Source organism: Periplaneta americana, chromosome 6, assembly GCF_040183065.1.
Source record: "Periplaneta americana isolate PAMFEO1 chromosome 6, P.americana_PAMFEO1_priV1, whole genome shotgun sequence".
Classification (NCBI taxonomy): Eukaryota; Metazoa; Arthropoda; class Insecta; order Blattodea; family Blattidae; genus Periplaneta; species Periplaneta americana.
Genome location: NC_091122.1, coordinates 34,148,435 through 34,166,351, shown reverse-complemented (window position 1 = coordinate 34,166,351; position 17,917 = coordinate 34,148,435). Strand labels below are relative to the sequence as shown.

The following is a 17,917-nucleotide window of genomic DNA, read 5'->3' as shown; positions in this document are numbered from 1 at the left end:
AGAGAGAGAAAAAAACAAATTTCTCCTTCTAACGACACCACAGACCAAAATCATGTTCTTATGTTGGCAACATTGTGTATTTAGTTAAATTTGGTCGTAACCATAACGGCACGGTTCAAAGTTATCTGCTAATTTTCCAGTTTAGCGTAAATCTAGAAATTCAATTGCGTTATTATGCTGTGAGTCGGTGTGCAAATATTGGTTATAAGTTTTTTCTTCTTCTTCTTCTACAGTTTTTTTTCTCTGTCCCTTCCAAAAAATAAGTTGTAGATTGATCATCATTTTCAGCAACTACATCCTTTTCAGAAAATTCTTCCTCTGAGGCTGAATTGTGTTCACTGATTATTACATGATCCTCTTCACCATCAGAATCGTCCTCAGCTGGAGATCTCTTCTCTTCACTCTCATCCAACCATTATAAAAGTATCCTGGGGTCTGATGTTCTCTGAACTTTCCTTTTCTTTTGTGCCAACATATTTAAAAAATCCATAATAATCTCTTAATATTTATTATAAAAAGAAGTCATCGTTTATAAAGTGGCAAACTAATTTAATATACTGTACTTCATTACTAATATTGATTATATAAGTGTTAAAAAAGATTTATATAAGAATGATGGTCTTTTAATTACACAAATTTGCAAAAACAGCTTCAGGAATGAATTTCCTCATTTTTTACTGGTAGATGATGAGAAAGAAAAGAAATCACAAACAGTTTTACAAAAGACTCAGACTATGGACCTTCTAAACAGTGAAATATTCTCTTTTTTATGATCATCACTGTAGTAAACTGAGATGTTGTTCAGTTTGACAGTTTTATTCTCAGCAAATGTTTATGCTGTAGATTGTTTACACAGATGTTAATATACTGTATTCCCAGATGATAACTTCATGGGTAGGTCAAGTTTGCACATCTGTTATAGATTGTTTATTCATTTGCTGATATTCTGTATTTATTCACAACTTCATAGGTAGGGTACCTCAAATTTCCACATTTCTTGTAAATTTTTTTATACAAGCACTGTTTTCCATACACATTGATAATATCGTAGTTACATCAGTTATGCACATCGGTTGTAAATTTTCTGTACACTTGTTGATATTCTGTATTCATTGACATTATGATTTACCTAAGTTATGCGAATTCAATACCGACTGAGGACAATATTTTTTTAAGAGAAAAAAATCTTAAGTATGATTCTTTTGGGTAAGGGCACAGGCGAACCTCCAAGTGCAAGTCCTCCATTAATCGATTCTCAACTAATTGGTAACAAATGTTACCCAGATAACAATATTTATTGAGATCTCTAATAAAAAGAGTAGGCATATGTCGATTCATAATCTCATTAGACAAAAGCCATCTGTTTATTACGAATCCACATATATAGTATTATGGTGTGCTCAAGATAAAATGGGTACCAATACCAGTTGATGGGAGCGATTGACTTAATTATTAAGTGCTCACCAAAATTATGGTGTAAGGCAAAAAAATGAGTTTACGTTTGTACTACTTTTTTTTTTAGTTTTATTTAGATATTATTAATTTTTCTAGGAAAGACTGGAGAATGCTGGGTTTGCAGTGAAAGACCTGCCCTTGGGCAATGAATGAATTTTTGCTTGTAACATTATGGTATATTGATAGGAGACGTGTCCATATACTTATGTAGGTTTCGTCTTAAATAACACACAAAATTTCGTTGATTTTCATTCTTTTGGTCCAGAGCACAAATTGAAAAATTTCTTACCGTCATTGCATTCAAGTAAACTGCCCTGGACCAAAGGGTTCAGAAACGCCTTCAGTTTTCGATTATTTGATCCAGGGCAAATGCATTCTTTGTTGAGGATCAATTGATAGTTTCCAGCACAAATTCAAGAAATAACTTATCTTCATTGTATTTAAATACATTACCGTACTCTAAACAAAAGAACGAAAATCAGCAGAAATTTCTCTTTATTTAAGGCAAAACCGAAATAAATTCTTGAACACGCATTCTTTCAATTTACCAACATTATATATCAGAGTGTCCACACCTGTGGAGTAATGGTCAGCGCGTCTGGCTGTGAAACCAGGTGGCCCGGGTTCGAATCCCGGTCGGGGCAAGCTGGCTGGTTGAGGTTTTTTCCGGGGTTTTCCCTCAACCCAATATGACCAAATGCTGGGTAATTATCGGTGCTGGACCCCGGACTCATTTCACTTCATTTCATATCATTCAGGTGGTAAATAACCTAAGATGTTGATACAGCGTCGTAAAATAACCCAATAAAATAAAAATATATTAGAGTACCTGTGTTATGTTATAACTTTACAACTAAACAACATTTTGTTATCTTCACATGCATCCTGCTGTGTATACTGGCTAAAATCAAGGTCTGAGATATTTTGTAATGATTTTGTGATTGGAATTAATGTTTCCCCAGTTTTCTTTTTTATAAAACTGCAAGTGTATATTTTTGTTTCTCATGTACTCTCTGACTCCTTGACAAATGTAGAGAAGGTTTACAAAGAATTTTCCCTGTACCTGTATCGAAGTTTCTAGTTACGCTACAGTACGCAATTTTGTTACAAAATTTAGGAAGGCTAGAAATATAAAATACATTAAGTGTAAGGGAAGTGTCATTTTTTTATCCAAGATGACATAACACTTCATTTGGAACGTTTATAAAATAAAGCTATGTATTAATGTGTATTTTAATATAATAACAATCAGTGATAATGGGGAGATTTTGTTGTGACTAGGTATCTTGAGAGCCACATGACAAAAGCTGGTAGCCCAGCTGCAGATAGTGCCACTTTACAATAAATTTATAAATCTGGCGCTTTGTTTGTATATTTATTTATTTATTTCTTATTTTGCTAATAATTATAACATAACATATATTATATATAGAAAAAACTTTAGTTCGCCCCTGAAAGAGGAGAACTCGTGCTCAGGGGCGGATTCCTGAATTGAAATTAATAAGTATACAATACAATTTGTCTTATGTCTACTGTGCAATTATAGTATATAAATTTAAATTTACAATTTTTCAATTTTTATAAAATCCATACATAACTTTTTAAATTGAATACTAGAACTATTAGAATTGACAAAATTAGGATATTTAAATATAAATTTGTTATATATTCTTGGGCCTAAATTACTACTATGATTAAATACTGTAACAGTGTTGCATTTTGGTTCAAACAATCTTAAATAATTCATACCTTTTGTTTCATAACTATGAGAATACAATTCAAAATTATTTCGATTTTTATGTATGAATTTTATTAATACAATATAATAAATATAAAAAATAGAATAGGGCCTAGAACTGTACCTTGGGGAACACCTATATTAATAATTGAAGGTTCACTTGAATAATTGTCAATTTTCGTTATTTGAATTCTGTCGTTAAGATACGATTTTATTAAGTTTAAAGCATTACCTTTGATTCCTAATAAGTCTAATTTCTCAATTAAGATATCATGTTTCACTGTATCAAATGCTTTTCTTATGTCCAGGAAAATACCAATACATTTGTTACCTTGATCAAATTCTCTAACAATTTTTTTAGTAACTTGATATATTGCATTATCTGTACTGAATTTTTTTCGAAAACCAAATTGATTATCACTTAATATATTATGTTTATCAAGATAATTCATTAATCGAACTTTAATAAATTTTTCTAGTAATTTTGAAATACATGAAAGTAATGATATTGGTCTATAATTGTTCATATTTCTTTTGTCTCCTGTTTTAAAAATAGGTTTCACAATTGCATTTCACAAATATAATTTCATACGACATACGTATCTTCCTCTGGTGTGTGAATGAGATTGATTGTATCTTAGAATTGCTCTGAAAGTTGTGACAAAGAGAAAAATCTGTGTAGGAAAGAGTCTACACCTTTCACTTCTACAGTTAATTACTTCTCCAGTTGAGGTACCTTGTCAGGGTTTCTTGTTTAAGAATATTACCTCCAAGTTTTCCAGCAGAGAGTGATAAAAAAATTCTAGTAATGGTAGCTAGGATCCTCCTTTGGTCTTTGGTATGTTGAATACGTACAGGAATATCATTACTTACTTTGTCATCACTTCAGTTGCAGGTAAACTTGATCTTTTCATTGCGTAAGAGTTTGTTATATTTAATTCATACATTTTCTGTTGAGTAAATGTATAATTCTGCTATGATATATTATTATTTTTTCCTGCAGGGAGATGTAATTCGCACCAAGAGCACTGAAACATTACCATTCCCTCTGATTCTCTCAGGAACAGTTGTAACCTTTTTATGGCTTTTATATGGTATAATAATTAAGAACGCTTTTATTCAGGTGAGTCTATAACTTTTAACAATAGGCTAACTACTTTCAAATTGTTATTTGTAAATTATCTGATATGAGTGGCGAAGCTATGGTGTACTGGGTAGGCTGAAAAAAATCTGCGTCTTCCCCATCCGCTGTTTTAATATGTAAGTGTAGTGTCTTATCTCCTCTCTTTGTAAGCTCATTTTGTTTCATATGCCCAACTTAAAAACAGTTTCTCTTTTAATTCTGCAAATAACAACTTCAGTGTTCTCTCAGTATGAGCCATTTTACATAAAATTAGTATGTAACACACACATGCATGCACTTTTGATCAAACTAACACTCAACAATGCAGCACATTCATAGAAAACCAATATAGTGCGGTGTATTATATCATTGTTGAGGCTAATCTCTCATCCTGCTATTGAATCATAGCGAATTGATATGCCCTCCTCAAGCTTGCGAATGCTGCTGCCTGTGCCTCACTATAAAGCTTCTGTCACAGTTCTCTCGCAGTAGAATGACTGCAAATAGTGAATTTAATATATGGAAGGATCGAAGTGAAACCAAGTGTTATGATACATTATTATTATTATTATTATTATTATTATTATTATTATTATTATTATTATTATTGTTATTATTATTATTATTATTATTATTATTATTATTATTATTATTATTATTACGAGTATTATTATCATCTGGGCGGCCGGGTAGCTCAGTTGGTAGAGCAGCTGGCTACGGACTGGAAGGTCCGGGGTTCGATCCCAGGTGGTGACAGGATTTTTTCTCGTTGCCAAACTTTCAGAACGGCCCCGAGGTTCACTCAGCCTCCTATAAAATTGAGTACCGGGTCTTTCCCGGGGGTAAAAGGCGGTCAGAGCATGGTGCCGACCACACCACCTCATTCTAGTGCCGAGGTCACGGAAAGCATGGGGCTCTACCTCCATGCCCCCCAAGTGCCTTCATGGCATGTTACGGGGATACCTTTACCTTTTATTATTATCATCTGATGATCTCAAAATCTTTCGCTCAATAAATAGTTCTGCCGATTGCCAAACTCTTCAAAATGATATTAACTCTATTGAACTTTGGTCTGACGATAATGGAATGAAAATTAATGAAACAAAAACTTTTGTCATTTCGTACTCCATAAAATTTAATTATTTTCTTTATAACGTCTGTATTATTAGGAAAAATTCTATTAAAGATCTTATTGTATTACTCGATTCTAAATTATACTTTCACGATCATGTTCAATATATTTATAATCATTCAATAAGAATGCTTGGTTTACTAAGGTATATAACTTATTCTTTTTCTACTCCAGAGTCTCTATTAATTCTATACTTTACTTTGGTTCGATCTAAACTTGAATATGCATCTGTAGCCTGGAATTCCATTACTTTAACTGATTCGGTTAAATTGGAAAATATTCAAAGACAATTTATTTCCTTATGTCCTTTTCGATTTATACCCAGTTCCTCTGACTTTAACTATGAAATTACCTAAAAATATTTTTAACTGTTATAGCCTTTATTCTAGACGTCAAAATCTTGACTATGTGTTTCTTTGCAAAGTGATCAAGGGTGATATTGATTGTGAGTCTATCATAAACAATATCAGCCTTCGTATTCCTACAAAAGGTTTAAGATTTCAAAAAAATGTTTATAACAGAAATTCAAAATCACTTTCTCCAGTCTGGAGATGCATAAAATATGCCAATTTGCATGGGCACAATTTAGATCCTTTTAAGGTATAGTTTCGTTTTGATTATTAGTATTTACTGTTCTTGTTCTCAATTTTGTTTATGTATGTTTTTCTTTATTTAAGATATTATTTATTTGTTTTTGCACCTTTGTATCTTCTGTTTGTGTATTGTGCTGAACTATAATTGGCCTCTGACTGTTGTTCAGCACACAAATATTAATAATAAATAAATAATAAATAAATAAATTATTATTATTATTATTATTGTTATAAACTTATACTGTTACTAGATATAATAATTCAAATTATTTGATAAGCTAAACCTCAAAAGTCTCTTAAGAGCTTCGCTACTGTCTGGTATAATTCATGATATTTCAGTTTTATAATTGGTTTGATATATATATATATATATATATATATATATATATATATATATATATATATATGTACCGTATATGTTATTTTATGCTCGACCATGCCGAAATGTAGTAATTATACACCTGGTAGTAGCCCTTTAATGCACCTCATTAAAATACACCTATTTATTGTAATTCAGTTGTTCAGCCAATGAGAAATCACCATTGTACCACAGTCTGTATATACAGTCGCGAAGCTCAATACGTAGTAAATATGCAAACATTAGATAGTTGCTCACCACTAGGATCGCGAATATCGCCTCATTACAGGCAATGCAAAATAGAACCGTCACAGTCTATTGTTTCTAGCACCCTCAAAACTCAAGCTTCGTGACTGTATACAGTAGACTGTGATTGTACCATTATAAAACCGCAAGTATCGATTATTCTCGGATATGCAATCGAAAGACTAGTGAAAAGTCACGGAGGCTGGAAATCCAATACTGTCGCAGAAGGTTATGTTCTGTTACTATAATAATTAGCGTTAATTGTAAATAATATTCAAATAAATTCAATTTGTCATCTCGTTTTTCAATTCTAAATTAATTTCCAGGTTATATCGAGCCTAATGTTCATGTCATTCTCTAGATTATATAAAGGTAAATGACATTCGTGCCTCGGAAAAAATCAATACTTTCGCGTCTGCGCACGTCTCACAATTCAGGTCAGTTCCACTCCTCACTTACATAACTATAACATGAATACTTATAAATAATTTCAAGTTATAAATATGGTCGAGCATAAAAAGTCGTATGAAACTTGCCTATAATGGTAATTAAGACACTCGTATGAAAATTATGAAACTTGCTTGCGCTCGTTTCATAAACAAACATACTCGCGTCTTAATTACTACCATTATAGGCTCGTTGCATAATGTACTATTATGAATCCATGTGAGACATAAAAGTTTAAATTTTTGTGTTAAGAAAGTTTACCATTGCCAGAATTATTCCTGAATTCAGGTGATAATGAGGAGCTAAATTTCCACTTCTTTATATCATTCCACTGGTACTGCTTGGACTCTATGTAGTCACCTGAACAATTATTCATCTTCTTTACAAAACTAGCTGTTATAACGAAGGTAAAAATTGCTGCTCTAGGACTAGGCTGTATCCACTTAGCATGTAGGTAAATTCGCCTTTGTGTATTTCTTTATATGCTAATGCTGGTAACTCATAAATGCCTGATTTTGGAAACTAACTTGTTAAAATAATTCATGTATATACTCTCTGTTTCAGTTCCAAAATGTAGTGGGTTTTGCACTGAGTGCAATACAATTATCCCTGTTTGCTATTTATCCCAGCAAACCTCAAGAAAAGGAAAAGAAGAGCAAATAATACATAGCAATATGTAATTACTAATTAATTCAAAATATTCTGAAGGTCACACCATATGATAAGTTAGTTTTTACCTTTATCATTAGACGAGCAATACAACAAGTGATAAAAACGTGAAGCACACTGAGAACAGTCAGGGTAGTAATACGTATTTTTGTAACGGTTCTGTTTTTTATAGGTCACAGTGCTTTAAAATATTGTATTACACAGAAATATGCAAGCCTAATGTAAGGTTCGTCTGTCACGTGAGTAAGTCTGTTCATCATGAAGAAGTTTGTTTTTTAAGCAACCTTGTACATTCATGTTCTGGAGTATATCACAAGTTCGACCGAAGTGCCAATATAGCATTTAAATATTATAATTTTATTTGTTTACCGTATCATTTGGAAAATTTACATAGAAATCCTATTTTATGGTGAAATGAAATGGTATCAGTATGTAGTGGTGCTATAAATGGTACCAGAGTGATGACTATTTCGCGTTTATAAATTTCGATAGAAATCATTAAAAATAAAAACTAGCCACAAAGAAAATATCGATATCGTAATTTCTTGATATTCACTATACAACGAATAAAATTTCTTTTATCTTCTTTTACTTAAAGATCTTTAACTTTTCTTAAGGGTATATGTACGTGAATGACCACAAATATTATCAGAAAATGCTGGCTCTAAATTTCTAAAATTTTATAAGAAAATTAACTTACACTTGAAAAAAAATTACAAGGTACCACAACAAGACTTATTAGAACTTAAATATCTGATAGAAGTAAAAAAAAAAGGTTACCGGTACTAATAATAGGTTTTAGAATTCACTTTTTACTTTAAATTAAATTTTCCAAACTTTGAACATTTTCACACATATTATTTCATAACTTCACAGCCAATAGAGATAGAATTCTAAAATTTTGTACACTGATTTAACATGCATTTATGCAAAAGTTAGACTAGAATAATGCCCATTTCTTTGAAAATAGAAAAATTAGGTCACAAAACATGATGTAAATATTAATATATTTTATATTGGACAAATAAAAAATTATTTGTATTAAAATAAACAACTCTACATGTCTGAGAGTAGTCTACTTTTCAGAGATAAGTGTTTATTGCATGCAGGAAAAATATTAAAGATGTCAGAGAGACCATAACAATGTTATGGTTACCAAATGATGTAACCGCAGAATTTTTTTTTCATACTTTGATAAAACTGGTTTGAAAAATATTATTAGTAACCTTTTTATATACTTTTATCAGATATTTAAGTTCTAATACGTCTTGTTGTGGTACCTTGTAATTTTTATCCAATTGTGAGTTCATTTCCTTATAAAATTTTAGAAATTTGGAGCCTGCATTTTCTGATAATATTTGTGGTCGTTCACGTCCTTAAGTTGTATGCTGTAGAATAACATAAAAATATAAAATGTTATAAAGTAAGCTGATTCAAAACTAAGACAAATTAATATGACTAGCTAATATGAAATGAAGATTAAAATGACTAGTTATCATAAAATAAGATACAATATCAAGAAGTTTTGTAAGCAACAATAAAATGTTGTGTCCAGTAAACAAATACCGGTACATAAATGTTTCGATACTCTCAGAGTGAAGATTTGTCCTGTTTGTTGTCACAATGTTAGAGTAGACTGAGAAAACCCATTCGGTTCTACATTTGTGGTAGCAATGTGTCTGTATAAACTTCTCTGAGCAGATCCCAAGATCTCCATGCATAAGATCATCATTGCCATAATCTGCAGTTTCCTTTACATGGGACTTTACTTTTCGGCATTTTAATCAAATTTCGAAATCTGTATCTGGTAAAAAAAACCTACTAACAACCATACAAAAAAACACTCGACAAAGAAAGACGCGACCTGGGAACACCGCAGCATGCTGCCACCACTAGCCAAGCTCTGTGACGATACACTGACAAGTGCTCCTCTCTAATGGCATTTATATGAACTAATATTTAAAAAACCTAAATCACAATATTTTTCTTTCGTCAGTTTCGCACGTTTCACTTGTATTTCGTTCTTATTTCGCGACATTTTGCGCTATATGGCTCATCTCGCAACATTTCGTGCCTATAAATCCATTGCAAATGGCATATTTTTACAATAAATACCCAAAAAAGACAAAATTATAGGGTTTACCGAAAACTTAGCATTTATTGCTATTATACCATAAAATAGGTTCCCTAATAAAAAGTAGCAACATTTTAGATAAACATTTTCGCCTTTTAAATTCAATTGTAACTTTTATTTATGCATGATAAAAAGCCAGTTCAAACTTTTAAAGGTTATAAAAATTGACTTTGAAATTTTATATCTTGTTAAGTGCTATGTTTTAAATAGCATACTATAATATGTTTGTTGGAATAAGTAATGGAGTATGTGAAATATAATTCTTAACCCTAAATTTGTTTAAGTTTGTGATGAAATAAATTTCTCAAACATTTAAATGGTGGTAGGTAATTTCATATCATTCCTAATATATAACTTTCTAATGTGATATATTAATACTGATTGCAGTATATATTCATTGTCACTGAACATGAAGTCATAAAAGTTTCAGAACTGTTACTCTGTTAGTGTTACATTTTTCTTTTGAGAGTTGACATATTTATTTTATGATGTTCAAGGTTGACTTAACATATAAATAAAATATCAATTATTTTTACATTCCTATTACAGTTTGACAATAATGTTCTACATGTGTTTCTTTTAAATGAAGACATTCCAATAATAATGATTGCTTATGACCAAAAAGACGTGATATAGTGTGTTTTGAAAGTGCCTTTTGAAACATTCTCTACGTGTGATTCATTGTTCAATAATGCTTAAAATAAATTATTTGTGTAAGCTTGAATGACAGAGAAATGATGTGATCTATTTTCTATTACTTTTATCACTCTTTCTCTTTATTTCAATAAGAGTGACTAGTGTAATGAAACATTTTAATTCCAATAGAAAATAGATGTGTGCATTCATGATAAACAAGGGTGTCTCTGAATCTGATTGATAATGATTGCTTTTCTAGTATTATAACGTAAATGCTGTTACGTTCTTGCTGTTTAAGTATAAGCTGTGTTACAATTGAATTGTAAATGCATTCGGAAAATTAGGAAAGTCTTTAAAATTAGAAGTATTAAATACTGAGAATTTCATCTAATAATAATATAGTAGGTAAATTATTTCACTAAATTAGTGAAATCTGCGTAATTAGAGCATATCCATAAAATGTGTTCATTGTTTTGAATCTCAGTGCTTACGACGACAGACCAGTTCAAATGAGTTTGCTCCTGTATGATGACATATATGTCGAACATGGAGTAGGTCAATAAAGGAAAAAAACAAAAAGGAGTTCGATCCGATGCTGTGGATTGAGCCTCAGTATAGCTCAGTGGTAGAGCACCCAGTGCGTAGAACTGGGAATCCTGGGTTCGATCCCCAGCGCTGGAGCGAATTTTTCTCCGCTTTTAATAAATAACCATAACAGAGAATTCTGTAGGATCAAAAATTAATAATATCATCACATAAATTATTTTATAGCTGTTGGTTCCCGGCTGCCCAAGCCATTCACATGAATGTGCTCCTGTATGGTGACATAATAAATGTCGAACATGGAGTAGGCCAATAAGGAAAAAAAAAACCAAAGAAGAGCAGTTTGATCCGGTGTTGTGGATTGAGCCTCGGCATAGTTCGGTGTTAGAGCACCTAGTGCGTAGAACTGAGAGTCCTGGGTTCGATCCCCAGTGCTAGAGCGAATTTTTCTCCGCTATTAATAAATAACCATAACAAAGAATTCTAGAATCAAAAATTAATAATATCATCACATAGATTATTTCATAACTGTTGGTTCCCAGACGCCCAAGTCGTTCATATGAATGCACTCCTGTATGACGATTGATGATATAATGGGTGATATGAATAAACTTGAGCACCTACTGTTTTTCTACGTTTTCAGAGCATGTACTTCATTTCGTAAAAATAAAACACACAAGTATATGCTTAGACACGAAGTACCAACTACATCATGGAGCACCAGTTCCTACTAGTAGTGGCGTTCGAAATGTTTTCATACATCGCAAACTAGTTCTAATTGTGTAGCTGCTACTCTAGCATGAACACGACTGAAAACCGGAATAAAAAAATGCAGACGAGTCAACCGCATGTGCACAGTAAGGGTGGAGGTAGAAGACGCAGTTTTCGTTGTCAGTAAGAGTAAGAAACGAGATGGCATTAATGGAATCCATGTAATTACATTAGATGTGTGCCTCGAGAGTGAGTTATAATGAAATTGAAATATGCTTTGGACAAGTAAAGCAGCATTTATTTTTGTTTTCATGTAATTCAACTTCTTCAGAGTCATGTTCACACTTCTCTGATGAGAGTCTTTTTCGTACGTTTTAATTGCTTTCTTTTAAATTCAATATGATTCTTTAACAGCATTGGATTTTCTGTTGACAACTATACAAATTTTAATTGGTCTAATACACTATCCATCCTTGCTTCAAAAGACTTCTTATTGTTTTATAATACAAATAAGAATTGAGTTCACGCAAGTACTATGTAAGACATGTCCAAACATGTTCAAAACTGCTTCCCAACCTCCCCGTGCACGTGTATCGAAGCAGGTACTCCACTTTCTTCCCTGCAGTTTATTATTATGAAAATTGAAGTACCTGTCATTTCTGTAGTGCTTACTATGAACCTTCAAAGTATGTGCTTCAGAGCATTTACTTTGTTTTATTCATATCACCCCATACATGTCGAACATGGAGTAAGCCAATTGGCGTAGCTCAGTGGTAGAGCACCCAGTGCGTAGAACTGGGGGTCCTGGGTTCGATCCCCAGCGCCGAAGTGAATTTTTCTACACTATTAATAAAATCAAAATTTAAAGTTTTGAGATAACTGCATTTTAAAGCTTCATGTTGCTGTGGAAGATCCAATTAACATCACTCTAATTGGAACGTACAGTATATACGAAACATCATTAATAGAATTTGGAGCAATTTCAATGATCCTTGGATTTTTCATAGTAACATGAAACTTAAAAATGCACTTTTTTCAAAATTTTAAATTTTGAGTTGCTTCCCTTTTGAACTGGCCCGTCGACACGTCTTGTTAGTTTCTTTATTTTCAAATATAGACTCAGAACTTTATCTTCAAATAAAAACATAGTTGGTGTGTATAAAAAATTCACAAACAAATTTGAAACTGTACTGCAACAAGAGTGAACCCACAAGTGGAGAAAATAATTTCACTTGGCGCATATGCTTTAAAATAGACAATAATTGTTAGGATCTTAAGAGCTGCATAATTTAATTATTTCAATGGTTGTTTTAATATAGATAGCACGGGAATCAGATATTGGTTGTATAAAAGATTATTATGCTTTCATGCCATACCCTGCAAGTTTCTCTTCATGGGAATATACTGTTTCATAGATTACTTTGAGTTTTAAAGTTAGATCTTCTTAAATATAAGTCTCTTTCATTATGTATCAGTTCGATCTAAACTCAGACGAAATATTTTTTTTTAATGTATGTTGACAACATGAAAATATTTAAAATGCGAGAAAGAGTTTTAAGACTATCTATAAATTTTATTTTGTTGGCGTTGTGTGTTAGTGCAACAGTTCCTAATGGTTTCATAAATACAATTACAAGAGCTTTGTTTCTTTTCTAATTTTTACACCATTCAGGGATACATAATAGATATATGTATGTATATAGGTACTTCAACTATTTTTATTACATTGAAATATAACTGAAGTGCATTGCAAATGTCTCATTAAGACAGATTTTTAGACAGCTTAATTTCCATAGGCTGCTTGCTTGACAATACACAATACGAGCTTTTATCAATATGGTGCTTTCATTGACATACCGGTATACAGTGTCTGTTTTAATTGTGGTTAAAATAGGATTTAGTAATGTATATAGCTAATGCTATGTCTAAGGTGAATGAATGACGTGAAGAAACATCTGATTCTTGTTTTGTTCTGTGTCTGAAAATTTAGTAGACAATATCTGAACTTAGACAAGTGATAGGATTGGAGATAAATTAGAGGTTTTTAATTATTTTAGAGAAAATAATAGAGACTAGTGAGAAAATAAAATTGTATATGAGAAATAATTAAAAAGCCTTTATTTTAATAATACTGATAAGAAGGGTGTAGATTCAAGGTGCATCGTCAGTAAAGCATCGTCGTCGTTCCTGCAATAACTCCTATGTACAAAATATAAAATTTTTCTGTAGGAAGAAAAAACACATTTATTCATCCTATGGCAGCCGTACATAGGAGACTGAATTCTTACATTTTCGAAACAAAGAAATATAATTACATATAGGAGATTTTATTATTTGCTGTATCACTATTTAAGTTATTTAATAGAGCAAAAATCTGAAAATCTATAAATATGTCACATAGGAGTTATTGCAGGAACAACGAAGATATGTTACTGAATTCGATTGATGCTAGTATTAAACATGTTAGTTCCTTTACGATACAGGGCTTGAATAGGAGACAATATGAAATGGATGTTCGTAAAAGACTGCTTTCGTTAGTGACTTTGTAATATACTTGTAACGATGAGGACCAATAAGAAAGTTCGAAATACATACAGCAATAACGTTTGTTTCATAGTCATTATTTGAGAATTATGAATATGTCACCTTTGGGGATAGTTCTACATAAAATACTGTATTTTTTATGTTGTTATATGGAACGTTTCTTGAATAAAAAGTCTGTATTACAACTGATGCTTACGAGATATTATCAGGCCGCGAAAAACATTGAACAATATAGGGTCACTTTAATCCTCTATTCTGCCAAGTATCATATACCGTAGCTGTTTCATGAAGTTACGATTGTTTGCTTCCATTTACATTATGCTTATATTATTCTTAGTGAATAGTTATAAGTAAATGACAGATTATGAGTGTTTTTAAAGCCATCACTTGTATTTGAGTGTTACTTATGTTTTTATTTCTAGTATGTTTGCGGCATTAGAGGCATTCATTAAGTTCCTTGTAAAATATAGACTTAACAAGTTAACTCGTATATTCTATATTTGAGAGATTACATCAGATGAAATATCCTTTTATTACCACTACAGTGTTTTTGCAAAATTCTGTATTTTAGACACGAAAATATTGAAAGTAACATTGATTATTAATTTAAATGAAAAAGTTAACTCTTTATATTTCTGCACGGATGTAAATTAAATATATTTAAATTGAAAGATGGAACCAAGCGTAATTATTTTTAAGAACCATTACTTCCAGCTCACAATTTATTGATCTTTGTACTGTTTATTAGTAGATAATTTCATTATTGTATTGAAAATATTTCATGTACATGCTTGCATTTGTAATTACCTAACAGAAATTTGCTCATTTGTGCTTAAATAAAATTGCACTCTCTCTCTCTCTCTCTCTCTCTCTCTCTCTCTCTCTCTCTTTTCACCAGCTATTATTGTACGTAACTTGAAAAAAAGGTCTTTACTATAATGATTTTTCATCTTTATGCATTAAAAATAAAATGTATTTAACTTATATACTTCATAAAACATTGTAATAATTATTTAATTATATTTTTAATAAGACTTTTTCAGAACTAAAGTTAAAATTAGTGATAGAATGGTAGCATTTGTTAACCATACATAGGGTTTTCAACTTTTTTTGGACAAGATATGGGAGACTAAGGAATCGACAAAATTTCACTTAAAATATTGACAAATTATTCTGTTCAGTTACTAAAAAACAACTTTATTCTACGCTTCGGCAGTTACACTAAAGTGTATTTTGAGACAGGTTTTGTTTCGCGTAATAGTTGAAGTCAACTGCAGTTTGAAGCTCTGATTTCAATAGATGTGTCGTGCTCCTGTTTCGAACATCTGTCCAATTATTGTTCACGAGATAAAACACCCTCTTTGTATGAGCATTCAGCTTGGTGTGCTTAGAACAAATTAGTCAGTTTTTCTAAATTTATAATATTGATATTGTTTGATTTTAAACATGTGAGCATTAAAACACATTTCTGGCAAGCATTACGACTGCACATTATAAAGCATCTCTTGAACAACAAAATTCATCATATAAACAATCATCATTCACAGCAAAATAAAATGTTTAGAATAATGATTTTTATCTTGTGCAAAAATAAGGGAGAAAAATACTCGAAGAGAAGGAAAGTACAGGAGCTGGGAGAATGTTAAAAATTAGGGGAAAATACGGAATATCCCGGGAAATATGGGAGAGTTGGCAATCCTAACCATACAGTATGTTTTGTCTGTATTTTATTTCGAACTAGAAACTTTTATGCTAATAAATTGGTTCCCTGCGATGTTAAAAAATTTCTGTACTGCTAGGAGAATATATAGGCCTACCGGTATAGACATTTTTTTAATTTGTTTTATTTTGGAAGACATGTTTGCTTGTAACAACATGTATGGGATAGTGCAAAATAATTGTTCAAATTTAAGATGTCTGTTATCTGAGCAAATATATACCGGTATATATAAAGTATTGCCAAATGCCGTTATTTGCTCTGACTCTACAAGCAAGCTGATAGAAGCCAAGAAGCATAGCCCACTTAGTACATCAGGAACTCTCCAGAGTGTGCCATAGGTTGTGAGTCTACATTACAGTCGTAATGAATGATGATAACGAAGAATTGTTGGGATACCACAGGAGAACTGGAATACCTGAGAAAACCCTTGTGTTGCCAGACCATTAGCTTGCCCAACACAAGTTACAAATTCAGTACGGAGCAGGATTTGAACCCATGCTCCCTGGCTTATAAGCCCAACTTGCTAGCATTGAGCCACCATGGTGGTATCAGGCTTTAAAACAAATGAAATATTATGTTATTCATAAAATGCATTCTATGTTCACCTGGCCTTAGTGGCAACTGACTACATTACGTGAGAACCAGTTTTAGGGTGATATCTCGACTTGAATATGCCAACCTGTTAAATCTCGTAAGCAAAAGTTGAAATTGTGAAGCGTATTTTGATGAAGTGTACTCCTAGAAAATGTTCTTTATTTTTCTTAACCATGATGTTCTGTACAATGTACTTCGTTGTGAAACAATGGAATTACAAAACTTTATTAGAGACAACTCCGAAAAAATAAAAACGGTTACAAATAAAGTTCTTTCACATCATTCCTAAAAATTGCAATCTTGGTTATTCCAGTTTATACACCATCACCATCATCAGGTATACAACCCAGAACTTTCCTCCAGGAATCTCTATTCCCAGCTATCATCCTCTAATTCTTCAGAACATCAGTTATGCAATCCATCCATATATCTAAGTTTGGGTCGTCCAGTACTCCTTCCTTCTATCCACAGAGTTGCCAGGTTTTCATACTGAAAAAAGGGAGATTTTGGAAATGATTGCCAAAATCGTCTCATCACTGCATTATCGACTTACCTTTAGGAAGATGTTATATTAAATAAGAGGTGAAGCAGCCAGGGCTAGATTCCTAACCGCACTCAAGGCGGCTGTCACATACGTAACAATGCTACTATTTGCGGAGGATTTGTTCCGTACTTTTGCAGTTAATATTGCGTAATGATGTACTCACAGAATTCACAATTCTTGTTCGAAATGACGCCCTTGTAATATCTGGCAGGCTGCACATCTCCTGAAGACATGTCCAGTAACTCATCGCAGTTTGTTCTCTGAAATGACTCTAATTTCGTGCTGGATATTTTGTTTGAGTTCCTCAAGTTAATGTGGATTATTCGCGTAAACTTTACTTCTCAGTGTGCCCCATAAATGAAAATCGCAAGGATTTAAATCTGGCGATCTAGCTGGTCATAATCTACGACTTACCACCCTGTCATCAAATACTTCCTTAATGACGATCATAGACACATGAGCAGTGTGAGCTGTGGCATCATCCTGCATAAAACAATACAACTTTTCGTCCTCACTGAGCTCATTAAAAAATGGACGGAGTATGAACTGTGTATATCTTTGTGCGTTGACTGTTTCCTCAAAGAAAATAGGGCCAATCAATCTTCATCCACTCATTGCACACCATACCCCTATTTTTATGTCGTGCAGCAGTTGTTCGTGAAAATGGTGTGGATTTTCACTGTCCTAGTAACGATTGTTTTGAGTGTTCACGTAACCACTGAGGTGGAAC

At 32.2% G+C, this 17,917-nt stretch overlaps 1 protein-coding gene across 1 annotated transcript in view; it reads left to right on the top strand.

The window, feature by feature from the left end:
- Positions 1 to 16,935, top strand: part of LOC138701194 (sugar transporter SWEET1) — a 71,486-nt gene extending 54,551 nt beyond the window's left edge. The window contains exons 6-7 of the mRNA XM_069827829.1: positions 4,197 to 4,316; positions 7,657 to 16,935. Coding sequence (XP_069683930.1) covers positions 4,197 to 4,316; positions 7,657 to 7,755 — 219 coding nt within the window. The 3' untranslated portion in view covers positions 7,756 to 16,935. The remainder of the gene's footprint in view (positions 1 to 4,196; positions 4,317 to 7,656) is intronic.
- Positions 16,936 to 17,917: the final 982 nt, after the last annotated feature.